Source organism: Colias philodice, chromosome 5, assembly GCF_061535455.1.
Source record: "Colias philodice isolate Cphi_HAF_F1 chromosome 5, ilColPhil1 Martin Lab GWU primary, whole genome shotgun sequence".
Lineage (NCBI taxonomy): Eukaryota > Metazoa > Arthropoda > Insecta > Lepidoptera > Pieridae > Colias > Colias philodice.
Window position 1 is genome coordinate 9,836,871 of NC_143090.1, and position 14,224 is coordinate 9,851,094.

Consider the following 14,224-nt stretch of genomic DNA (forward strand, 5'->3'; position numbering starts at 1 on the left):
TCCTAAGACCCAGATCGGAACTACCAAAGGTAGTCGTAAAAACCCACTGTACAAAATTATGCACAAATTAATTTATTGCTGTCAGACCCAGAGACGTAAAACGTCGTAATTTTGAAGCTATACCTTTTAGGGTTTCGAAAGTATTTTTACCGTAATACCAGGTGTCTATGGGACATTTTTGGTCACCTTCTGTAATTCTATCTTTTGTACAAAATTTTGTACAGTGGGTCTTAATGTAGCAGAGAAAATAATAAATCAAAATTACAAAAAATAATGTTTATTATAGAAATTAAATAGAAAACAAAATTTTTCCATTTGAGATCTTTAGGCTTAACTTCTATTAAGGCAATATTAAATTACGCGTCCTCGACTTCTACTCCCACGACTTCCTTCTTCCGCGAGTGCTTATAATATTTCTTCCACGACTACAACCACGTGTCCAACGTAGACGAATTCGTGTTCTGCTGCGACTTGATCCTCGCAAAAAGGAGAATCATCATTGTCATCTTCAATAAGCGGCTGTTCATCTTCACTAGAAGAACTTGAAGATGAAGATTCCTCTCTTCCAACTGGCATGTACTCGTCATCTGTCTCATTATATTCAAAAGGGTCCTCTTCAGCTTCTGACTCATATTCTAATTCATTTAGACACTGAAGAATCTCATTTTCATTAGAATCTAAAATAAAAAAAAAAATACTCTCTATGAAAAGCAGATATCTAACGTTTGATACTGAGAACCAATGTACAAAATATTGAACAAAATAATTGATGACTTTGTGAATCACCTTTATTCAATACATCAACAAAAAATATTAATAGTGTGTAATATTTACACCTTATAGTATAAAATAACATTAACAGTGACGTGGGAAAACTAGTGATTATATAAGTATTTTGAGATTAAACTTACTCTTAGCACGAGGGAGCGGCAGGTTTCGTCGTTCATCGCAGCTAGTTTTGAAAATATACTTATTTTTTTGTTGGCAGCGTTCATAACATAGACAATACAAACTATTTAAGTAATTTTGACATGTGAAACTATTCGCGGGAAGATTTGAAAAAAACTACAGTTGTTAAAAGAATAAGTACAAAAAATTGTACACGGGGCGGTTACTACTATAAACTATATGACAGAGCTGGGTCAGATAGCACTATTTTATTTTGTACAAAATTTTGTACGCGGGGTCTTAGGAGGATATAGTGTGGCAGTAATGGATGCACGTACGGTCAATAGGTATGGGGCTTACGACGCGCGGCGCCCGCGACGCAAATGAATATGTTTATGTTTAAATACTAGATGGCGCTGCCCTAACATCTTACGATTATTAGACAAGACTGATCTGTATTTTGAAGGTGATAAGGGTCCATTTTGTGTCACAAAGCAATCGAAACGAACAAGCGCTTCTCAGTTTCTTTGTTTGTTTACTTCGTCGCACATCATTATAATAACGCCGGCTTTTGAGTTTGACTACATAGTGGGTTGCAAAACCAAACAATGTGTTGGTGATGTCATTATTTACCTATATAAAATTGTGTATCTAGTACGTAATCAATATAGGAGCTGCACCCAAATCAGTAAGTATATTTCAATTTATAATAGTGGCATTTAACTAAATTGATTTTACACTCATTCATTAATTGCACTGTAAAACTAGGTAGCAAGCGAGTTGTTTTTTACAAAAACACGTTCATTTTTTCGTTGAATATGACACTGTACACTTAAAATTAAGGACATGCTTAAGAAGTTTTAAAAATGAGTACCTACTTAGTTACTTTTTTAAAGGTTTGATGTAGGTAGGTACACACATAATAACGTAATGTAACTTGTTTGTTTATCTAATTGGATCTCAAATACCTATTTATATACCTACTTCTGCGGAGGCCTGGTTTTATCCTCCAATTCTACTGGTTTTTATTCAGACAAACACACAATGCAATGAAGTAATAGTAGTCTGTGGTAATAGACTTCATTTACGCTTAAAGTTTCATTCATTTATTATTATTTATAAAATATATAATAATGCATTTAATCGAAAGTTTTTGACATGTGAGAAAATACCATAATTATTTCCAATAACATGAAGTCTACAATTAGAAAGTTTAATATTTTTGTCCAAAAACATGTGTCGACGACTGTACCCCATTTTACGTTAGTATGTAGAAGTTTACATTAAAATTTAATGGTTTTCTAAGTCAAAAGTCAAGCAAAAATTGGACTGATATTGGGCACTATTTCAAGCACAATTTTTTGAGACGTAAATTATACCTATAGCTCGTTCGATATTCGCGCACTGAGGTGAGTATGCTGGGCGTAGAACCTACGCCCAGCATACTCACTGAACGAAGCCTATAACTCCGAAGTTATTCGAGCACTGTTTTTTCTTTTTGGGCACCGTTTGGCACTATTTGGGAACTATTTTTTGAAGTATGAATTATGTTTGAAGCGTATACAGATTCTCCGGACGGAGGTGAGTATGCTGGGCGAAACCTTCGTCCAGCATACTCATCGAACTATGGCTATAACTTCGCAAGTACAAGAGCACTATTTTTTTCCTTTGGGCACTATTTAGCACTATTTCAGAACAGTTTTTTGACATTCATGAAATATCAGGATTGTAATACTCACCATGGTGAGTATGCTGGACGAAGGGACACGAAAAATGGCATCTCAATTCTATTCCTGTTCCTTGTGCCATAATCGTGTCTATCTCCTACTCTTGTGTGTAAGTCGGAGCTTTTGTGTACATGCAAAATATTATTAAATATATACTTTGATGGTACAGTAAGGATACCAGTATTCTTAAAATGATCTCTTAGTGAATCCCGAGCACGTAAATTATATATAGAGCGAATGGCTCTTTTCTGTAAGATAAATATAGTTTCTATATCTGCAGCCTTGCCCCACAGTAGAATTCCATAGGACATAATGCTATGAAAGTAGCTGAAATAAACCAATCTAGCTGTATCTTCATCGGTGAGATGCCTTATTTTTCGGACTGCATATGCAGCTGAACTGAGCTTACCTGCAGCGGTGTTGACATGGGCTCCCCACTGTAATTTCTCGTCCAATGTTAACCCTAGAAATACAGTAGACTCAGTAGGATGCAATACCTCCCCGTTCAAGGTAATATCTCTGTTCAACTTTTTTACATTAGGAAGTAAAAATTCAACACAAGTGGTTTTTTTGGCATTTAATAATAAATTATTGGCAGTAAACCATTCAGATATGTGTAAAAGAGCACTGTTCACTTCGTCAACATTTGGGTCATGCCTATCCACATTACAAGATAAAAAGTAAAACAACTAAAACCCAACTACGACAAAAAACGACGCTGAAAAAGTATAAAACAAAAGTTAAATTGATGAACTGATGAAGAAGCTATGAACGAAAAGATGTGAATTATATGCAATCAGCCCATGAATACAGGTAAAGTCACAAGCAAATGCTAGTAATATATATATATTCAAAATGTGCAAGTAAAAAGCTTTCAAATGATACCAAACACGGCATATTTATCTTAACTTTATTTTTTTACTCTGTATGTTTTGTCCGCTAGAGGGCGCCACATTAGATTTTGTGAAACCCCATATAGCCTATAACCAGCGGACAATTAAGACGCTTCTAATGATATGTCATTTGTCGAATTCTGATAAGTAGTTTAGAAGTTACGAGGGAACAGATGAACATACATACATACATACATATATACATACATACATACATACATACATAGCCTGTCAAAATCATAACCCTCCTTTTGCTTTGCCGTAGTCGGGTAAAAAATTAACACGTTCACTGCGGCACCTAAAATGCCAAACTTACCGTTGTTGCGGCATGTCTTCAATACTTCACATCGGCAAGTTCACCACTGTGCGTCATGTCATGAGCCATTTTTATCACATCGCACCTACTGACTTTGAAGGTTAATAATTTCATGAAATTTCAAGATATTTCAAAAAATTTTTTTTCGGATAATAGTATATATAGTCTTGTATATACCGCATAAATAGCTTTTAGTTTGACTCAATAGTTTAAAAGATATGAGGGAAAATGTAAACCCCTGATTTTGTGAAAAATTATTTGCCATCCCGCACTGCGTTGATACGGCATGTTTACAGTAATAGCGATGGGAAACACTGTAAAATAAAACATCGATATCGATATAAATCAATTTTGTATATTTCAGTCTGTTTGTTAACAGATAACGAGATCGTCGATACAAAAAAAAACACATATAAAACAAGGTACTTGATAGAGTACTATCAGGAAATTGTTCAGTAACTTTTGTTTTAATTTGTTCAGTAACTTTTGTTTTAATGTTTTATATTATTTTCACAACTGTCATCACATTTTTGCATTTATGCTACGAAATAAAAGAAAGTAAAAAAACTAAAGCCTCTAAGGTATCATTGTCATTTAAAAATTTGATAACGACGCGTGTGGTCCTGGTACATCACTATGCGAGATTGACACGCGGCGCGCTCGCAGTACAGTGCGGCATGAGGTGCTTGTCCATGGCAAAATATTTGACATGCCGCACACAAAAGAAACGGTTTCTTTTCTTTGCGTGTGTCCAATATTTTGCCATACGATTTTTAAACGAAATTGAGTCCTACTTCAAACTGTGATCACAAAAATATATTTGTCTCTTTTCTAGTCATTGATTAACATATAAAAAACCTCGCCGCACCACGGTGAAAACTGCGATTTTGGGCGCCGCACTGTGGTGTAGTCGCTGATGGCCCGATACTGGACATGCCGCAGTGAACGTGTTAATGAGGTATCATCTGCAAACAGAACTATTTCACACCTATCCTGCAAATAAAAGGGAAGATCATTGATATATACCAAGAACAAGAAGGGACCTAAAATTGACCCCTGTGGAACACCAATGTTAATTGACGCACCGCTAGAACGTTCTCCATTAACAACTACAGTCTGTATCCTATCATGCAGGTATGACGCTATGAGGTTCTGGGCTTTTCCTTTAATTCCATAGTGATTAAGTTTACGTAACAAAGTACAATGTTCAACGCAGTCAAATGCCTTGGACAGGTCACAAAATATCCCCAGAGCATTTTTTGAGTTTTCCCATGCTTTATATATATGTGTTAGAAGTGCAACTCCAGCATCTGTGGTTGAGCGCCCCTTTGTGAAACCAAACTGTTTGGTGTGCAGTAAATTATTAGATGCAAAATGACTACTCAATTGGTTTAAAATTAACTTCTCGAATACCTTACTTAATGTTGGTAAAATAGAGATAGGTCTATAATTGTTACAGTCTTCTTGATCGCCCTTCTTAAATAGAGGTATAACTTTACTAAGCTTTAGTAAATTAGGAAATGTACCATAGTCACAACACTTATTAAATATGAAAGCTAAATTTTTCGCAATATTTTCTATTCATGGTGCCCTTCACTCGTCGAAACATGCTTTCCTTGGGTTCACGTCCATGGTTGTCAGTTTATATACCTATTGTAGCAGAATCCTTTTTAACTTTCATTGCTTTGTTTTATTTATATACTAGCGACCCGCCCCGGCTTCGCACGGGTGCAATGCTGATACTAAATACACTACAGAAAAACTGTGAACGTTGTATATAAAAACATAGCGGCCCGTTCCGATAGATAGCCGGGCGGCTGGCCGGTACCGCCGCAAACGGTACGTCCCGCAATTTTTAAATCCGTAATATCTTCGAAAATATTCACTTAAATCATACGGTGTAAAGGGCCATATAGATCTATATTAAATGAACAATGTATTCAAGGTATTTAATTGGTTAAGGATTAATGCTGTTTTGGTTAAAATCGCTTCGAAAATTAGCCATTATTTGTCGTAAAAAGTAAATGACAAAAAAAGTTATTGTGGGTTATCCATAAGAGATAGACATATACCATCGCGGACTTTTCTGTAGACCTTTTCAATGTGTATAATACTTAGTACATTATTTTGATAAAACTCGTAGGGTTCAGCCTGCGTTTGCAATGTAAGCGGAAAAAATGTAATTTTTTACGACATCACTTTAGAAACCTCAAAAATAACAGTACTTCTCCACTATTTAATGGATATTATTATACATATAAACCTTCCTCTTGAATCACTCTATCTATTAAAAAAAACCGCATCAAAATCCGTTGCGTAGTTTCAAAGATTTAAGCGTACAAAGGGACATAGGGACATAGGGACATAGGGACAGGGAAAGCGACTTTGTTTTATACTATGTAGTGATTTATTTACCAATTTAGTGGTTCTACTTAATGTATTATGCATTAAATTCTTTTATATGTAATATATTATAATACGTGTATGTGTGTATATATATTATAGTATATTATTATGTCTATATTTTACATTATACTATTAATATTGTATTTATTTTCTTTTCTTTAATTAAAATATATTATGACGAATTATTGCTCTCGGGGCTCACTGAAAATCGGTGCTGTGACGTTTTTTTTTGTTTACGTCACAGATGTTCACCGAGTGATTTCCCCTTTTAATGGCATCATGCTTCACAGACTACACACTTCAATGTGTATTGCACGCCTCATAAGCGAAGCGTTGAGGTGGGTACTACTGTCACTTCGCGCAAAACATCTGATTTTTCAAACTTAAAATGTCTTTATGTATCATACATTGCACTTGTAAGATAATACATACACACACATATTAAGAAAAAACACTATTTTTAACGTTCATGATATTTTTGATGTCATTTTTGTTATTTAAACTAGTTAAAAAACAGTTTAAAAAAGTTCTGTCTTGGACGTCCGTGTGTCTGTATGTGCGGATCCTTTTTCTTGTTAACACGATAGCGACCGAAATACTTTACTAATCGAGTCTTTTTTTCTCTCTTACGCTTGAGTATGCTCAGCAATAGAACCCTTTCATTTTTCAGGGTCTGATTCGATGTGGTTTAATTGTTATTAAATAAACAAAAATAATAATTCATAAATATTTATTAAAAAAAAATTATGAGGCGTGCACTTTTGGATTTTCCAAATTATTTTTAAGTATTGTAGTAAGTAAGTATTGTAGTAGTATTGTAGCATATAAGTATTGTATAAATTGCTTTGAATTATGTACGTGTGAGGCTATGTGCCATTAAATAAACGTTTTTTCTTTCTTTCTTTCTTTCTTTCTATTATATTATTAACTAAATTTACGGACATTCCCCAAAGATCACAAGTATTTTTTAGATTAAGCGTCTTAAAGGCAGTAACAATATCACCAGCGGTTTCTGAAAGTGCTGAAGACGAATTTAAACTATTAGTAGGTAATAGTAGCAGGGACACTACTGAAGAATTCTTCAAAAGCAAGCGCAACATCAGCACTTTTGTCAATAACCCTGTCATTATTTACAAGTTTTATGGTATTACTTGATTTGCATTTACCCATTTCACCATTAATAATTGACCAAACTGTTTTAACTTTATTATCAGAGTCGCGTATTTTTTCTTTGATATATAAACGCTTTGCAGTAAAACAAACTTTTTTAAAAATTTTTGAGTAATTTCTAACATAACTAAGAAAAGATGGGTCTTTATTATATTGCTTCATACCATATAATTCATAAAGAATGTTCCTGCACCTATGTATACTAGCTGTCGCCCATTTACTAAATGGTAAATCCTTGGTAATATTTAAAGATTTAACTTTAAATATTTTTTCAAATTCATTATGTACTAAATTAAAAAGATTATTAAACATTTCACAAGGACTATTAGGAAAGGATTGATCATTTAGTACGGGCAGGTTTTTATTAATATTATTCCTAAATTTATTAATGCCTTTTTATTACACGCTTTATATTAGCTTCACCTGTATGTTTGTATGTTTGTAACCGACTTCCTTGGGCGCGATTTTGACCCACTTTAAACGGTCAGATTTCGTTCAAACTTTGTAGATTTATTGAGGACCGATGACAATACACTAATTTGATAAAATTTTCTATTTTTTAGTTCGGTTTTCTATAAAAAGCGTGTTTTTTAGTTTTTTTTAACTATTATTATTTAGTTATAGGCCTAACATTAATCCTTTTAAATGTAGGTATGCAATCCCATTCAAAAACTACTTTCTGGCCACAGTGATCCGAAGTCAATGTATTGAGAATAATGTTCTCTAAACAGATGCAGTCACAGTATATATTATCAATACAGGTTGCAGAAGTAGGTGTAATTCGTGTGGGTTCGTTAAAAAGTTTATATAGATTAAATGACTGAAATAAATTAACAATTCGTGTAGCCGTTTGTGTTTGTAAGAGTAAATCAATATTAAAATCACCACATACTATAACTTTTTTTTTACTCCTGCTTAGACGCTTTAATATTTCTTCCATGACTGTCTCAAACATATTATAGTCACTGGAAGGGGGTCTATAAACGCAAACAATAATATAACGCTCCAGCTCCACACAGGACAGTTCAATGGTCCGTTCTACAGAAAGACTAACAATGTCAGTTCGTTCTTTACATTTTACACTATCATGTACAAAAATAACAGAACCTCCGTGAATAGCCTGTGTCCTAAAGTACTTATATACTTTTTAATTTGTAATTTTCAATATTTACTAACGACTGACATTGTTTAAGCCAATGTTCTGTTACACAAAATATTTTAATATTGTTATCATTCAAAAACAATTCTATTTCTAACAATTTGCTAGCCAAGCCTTGAATATTTTGATGCACAATTGAAAAAGACTGCTTAGCTGTTGTCTTATATACTAGTTTAAATCTAGCTTAGGGCTAGATTGTCTATCAACACTTAACCTAGGTTGATGTATATAATTACTACTACATAAAATTATAGTAGATTGATGGATGGATGGATGGTCTGATACCGAACATGTACCAGACTGGTTAATATTATATGCTATTAACATAGCAAGTTCACGCTTATATCTAGATGGCAGATACACTGTATTCTTTGTCAAAATAAAAGATTTAATACATAAGTTAATGTCAAAGTAAATAAATGCATCACGATGATGATTTGTTAGGTTATACAATTTTAAATTCATATTATGAATTAATCTATTTTGTTCTTGTGTTAAACCAGGTAGATATGGCAAGGTACACAACATAAATTTACATTTAGTCTTACTACTAATATCTAACATTTTTTTAAATCCTATATCAATATCCTTATTATTTATATTTAAACTGTCCCCATATAATATAATTACAATATTATTCTTATTAAAGCTGAAATGATCCAATGATTTGATTATATATTTATATGAGCTATTAGGCGTACAAACATTAGTAACTTTAAGCCCTAAGTTGTTGAGCATAGCGCCAAATGACAAATCCCTGACCAATATTATCTGACAACATAATAATTTCCTGCTTTGAAAGGTTTTGGTATTACTGGTTGGAATTGTGGTAGTGGGTTTAACACTATGTATGTCTGTGTAGTCAGACTTATGGGGCGACGGTTGCTCATTGTCACTGTTTGAACACTGACATACATATTTATTGGTCAGCGACTCAAAACGATCCATATTCTCATTGCTCAACTTAATAAGATAATCTGCCTCTTGTATATGCTCATTAATTTGCACTTGGGCGGAAGAGTATTTCTGGTTCACATCAGTTAACATTTGACTTAAGGAGTCTATCTTCTCCTTAAGTTCAGTTGTTTCTACATCATACAAGATTTTATAATATTCTAGATCCCTATTATATTTATCTAACTCCTGAACAAGGTTTTTGTTGTCTTTCTCTAGTTGAACTTTTTTTTTTAAAGAACTCTTTCTAACAATAGATTGCGTACGCTTAATGAACTTAGTTAATCTAAGATATTTTTTTTAACTTCTTATGCGAAGAGAAATTAATTTTTTTAAAGTTTATAGAGCCACTTAACTGTCCACATTCAATTAATTCATCATGAAGACTACTTGGTGTGTTGCATTGCCGCTTGGGATTGTCCTCTTGCACTTCCATTAAGCTACATTCCAACTCAGCGATACGGCTTAGAGCTTTCTCATGGTCACTAGAGCACTGCTGGAAGCTGTCCACAACGTCTTGTAGGGCTTTGCACTTGTCTTCACTATAAATGTATTTCATGTGTAGTTCGAACACGAACACGAACACGAATACGAACACGAACACAAACAAACTCAAATTCAAATTCAAACTCAAACTCAAACTCGAATTCGAACACGAACACGATCACGAACACGAACACGAACAACGAACAACGAACAACGAACAACGAACAACGAACAACGAACAACGAACAACGAACAACGAACAACGAACAACGAACAACGAACAACGAACAACGAACAACGAACAACGAACAACGAACACGAACGACGAACGACGAACGACGAACGACGAACGACGAACAACGAACAACGAACAACGAACAACGAACAACGAACAACGAACAACGAACAACGAACAACGAACCACGAACAACGAACAACGACTAACGAACACGAACACGAACACGAACACGAACATGAACACGAACACGAACAACGAACAACGAACAACGAACAACGAACAACGAACAACCAACAACGAACACGAACACGAACACGAACACGAACACGAACACGAACACGAACAACGAACACGAACAACGAACAACGAACAACGAACAACGAACAACGAACAACGAACAACGAACACCGAACAACGAACACGAACAACGAACAACGAACACGAACAACGAACAACGAACAACGAACAACGGACAACGAACACGAACACGAACAACGAACAACGAACAAAGATCAACGAACAACGAACAACGAACAACGAACAACGAACAATGAACAACGAACAAAGAACAACGAACAACGAACAACGAACAACGAACAACGAACAACGAACAACGAACAACGAACAACGAACAACGAACAGGAACACGAACAACGAACAACGAACAACGAACAACGAACAACGAACACGAACACGAACACGAACACGAACACAAACACAAACAAACTCTCAAATTCAAATTCAAATTCAAATTCAAATTCAAATTCAAATTCAAATTCAAATTCAAATTCAAATTCAAATTCAAATTCAAATTCAAATTCAAATTCAAATTCAAACTCGAATTCGAACACGAACACTATCACGAACACGAACACGAACACGAACACGAACACGAACACGAACACGAACACGAACACGAACACGAACACGAACACGAACACGAACACGAACACGAACACGAACACGAACACAAACAAACTCAAATTCAAATTCAAATTCAAACTCAAACTCAAACTCGAATTCGAACACGAACACGATCACGAACACGAACACGAACACGAACACGAACACGAACACGAACAACGAACACGAACAACGAACAACGAACAACGAACAACGAACAACGAACAACGAACAACGAACAACGAACAACGAACAACGAACAACGAACAACGAACAACGAACAACGAACAACGAACAACGAACAAAGAACAACGAACAAAGAACAACGAACAACGAACAACGAACAACGAACAACGAACACGAACACGAACACGAACAACGAACAACGAACAACGAACAACGAACAACGAACAACGAACAACGAACAACGAACAACGAACAACGAACAACGAACAACGAACACGAACACGAACGACGAACGACGAACGACGAACGACGAACAACGAACAACGAACAACGAACAACGAACAACGAACAACGAACAACGAACAACGAACAACGAACCACGAACAACGAACAACGACTAACGAACACGAACACGAACACGAACACGAACATGAACACGAACACGAACAACGAACAACGAACAACGAACAACGAACAACGAACAACCAACAACGAACACGAACACGAACACGAACACGAACACGAACACGAACACGAACAACGAACACGAACAACGAACAACGAACAACGAACAACGAACAACGAACAACGAACAACGAACAACGAACAACGAATAACGAACATCGAACAACGAACAACGAACAATGAACAAAGAACAACGAACAAAGAACAACGAACAACGAACAACGAACAACGAACAACGAACACGAACACGAACACGAACACGAACACGAACACGAACAACGAACAACGAACATCTAACAACGAACAACGAACAACGAACAACGAACAACGAACAACGAACAACGAACAACGAACAACGAACAACGAACAACGAACAACGAACAACGAACAACGAACAACGAACAACGAACAACGAACCACGAACAACGAACAACGACTAACGAACACGAACACGAACACGAACACGAACATGAACACGAACACGAACAACGAACAACGAACAACGAACAACGAACAACGAACAACGAACAACCAACAACGAACACGAACACGAACACGAACACGAACACGAACACGAACACGAACACGAACAACGAACACGAACAACGAACAACGAACAACGAACAACGAACAACGAACAACGAACAACGAACAACGAATAACGAACATCGAACAACGAACAACGAACAATGAACAAAGAACAACGAACAAAGAACAACGAACAACGAACAACGAACAACGAACAACGAACACGAACACGAACACGAACACGAACACGAACACGAACACGAACAACGAACAACGAACATCTAACAACGAACAACGAACAACGAACAACGAACAACGAACAACGAACAACGAACAACGAACAACGAACAACGAACAACGAACAACGAACAACGAACAACGAACACGAACACGAACACGAACAACGAACAACGAACATCTAACAACGAACAACGAACAACGAACAACGAACAACGAACAACGAACAACGAACAACGAACAACGAACAACGAACAACGAACAACGAACAACGAACAACGAACAACGAACAACGAACAACGAACAACGAACAACGAACAACGAACCACGAACAACGAACAACGACTAACGAACACGAACACGAACACGAACACGAACATGAACACGAACACGAACAACGAACAACGAACAACGAACAACGAACAACGAACAACGAACAACCAACAACGAACACGAACACGAACAACGAACACGAACAACGAACAACGAACAACGAACAACGAACAACGAACAACGAACAACGAACAACGAACAACGAATAACGAACATGAACACGAACACGAACAACGAACAACGAACAACGAACAACGAACAACGAACAACCAACAACGAACACGAACACGAACACGAACACGAACACGAACACGAACACGAACAACGAACACGAACAACGAACAACGAACAACGAACAACGAACAACGAACAACGAACAACGAACAACGAACAACGAATAACGAACATCGAACAACGAACAACGAACAATGAACAAAGAACAACGAACAAAGAACAACGAACAACGAACAACGAACACGAACACGAACACGAACACGAACATGAACACGAACACGAACAACGAACAACGAACAACGAACAACGAACAACGAACAACCAACAACGAACACGAACACGAACACGAACACGAACACGAACACGAACACGAACAACGAACACGAACAACGAACAACGAACAACGAACAACGAACAACGAACAACGAACAACGAACAACGAACAACGAACAACGAATAACGAACATCGAACAACGAACAACGAACAATGAACAAAGAACAACGAACAAAGAACAACGAACAACGAACAACGAACAACGAACAACGAACACGAACACGAACACGAACACGAACACGAACACGAACAACGAACAACGAACATCTAACAACGAACAACGAACAACGAACAACGAACAACGAACAACGAACAACGAACAACGAACAACGAACAACGAACAACGAACAACGAACAACGAACAACGAACAACGAACAACGAACAACGAACAACGAACAACGAACAACGAACAACGAACAACGAACAACGAACAACGAACAACGAACAACGAACAACGAACAACGAACAACGAACAACGAACAACGAACAACGAACAACGAACAACGAACAACGAACAACGAACAACGAACAACGAACAACGAACACGAACACGAACGACGAACGACGAACGACGAACGACGAACGACGAACATCGAATAACGAACAACGAACGACGAACGACGAAAGACGAACATCGAATAACGAACAACGAACAACGAACAACGAACAACGAACAACGAACAACGAACAACGAACAACGAACACCGAACAACGAACAACGAACAACGAACAACGAACAACGAACAACGAACAACGAACAACGAAC

At 36.4% G+C, this 14,224-nt stretch overlaps 1 protein-coding gene across 1 annotated transcript; it reads right to left on the bottom strand.

Annotated features, from left to right (window-relative positions):
• Positions 1 to 310: 310 nt before the first annotated feature.
• Positions 311 to 10,072, bottom strand: LOC149488600 (uncharacterized). The gene is made up of 3 exons (XM_089695319.1): positions 9,870 to 10,072; positions 912 to 952; positions 311 to 677 (listed from the first exon to the last, which is right to left on the bottom strand). The coding sequence occupies exons 1-3, from the start codon at positions 10,070 to 10,072 to the stop codon at positions 406 to 408; spliced, it is 516 nt and encodes a 171-aa protein (XP_089551445.1). The 3' UTR covers positions 311 to 405.
• Positions 10,073 to 14,224: the final 4,152 nt, after the last annotated feature.

Bases quoted from the DNA above. Each gene is read 5' to 3' on its own strand.
- LOC149488600 (XM_089695319.1), bottom strand. From the start codon at position 10,072: ATGAAATACATTTATAGTGAAGACAAGTGCAAAGCCCTACAAGACGTT. The intron at 953-9,869 runs GTTAAGTGGCTC...TTTCAAAACTAG, and splicing joins GAATTAATTGAATGTGGACA to CTGCGATGAACGACGAAACC. The intron at 678-911 runs GTAAGTTTAATC...TTTTTATTTTAG, and splicing joins GCCGCTCCCTCGTGCTAAGA to ATTCTAATGAAAATGAGATT.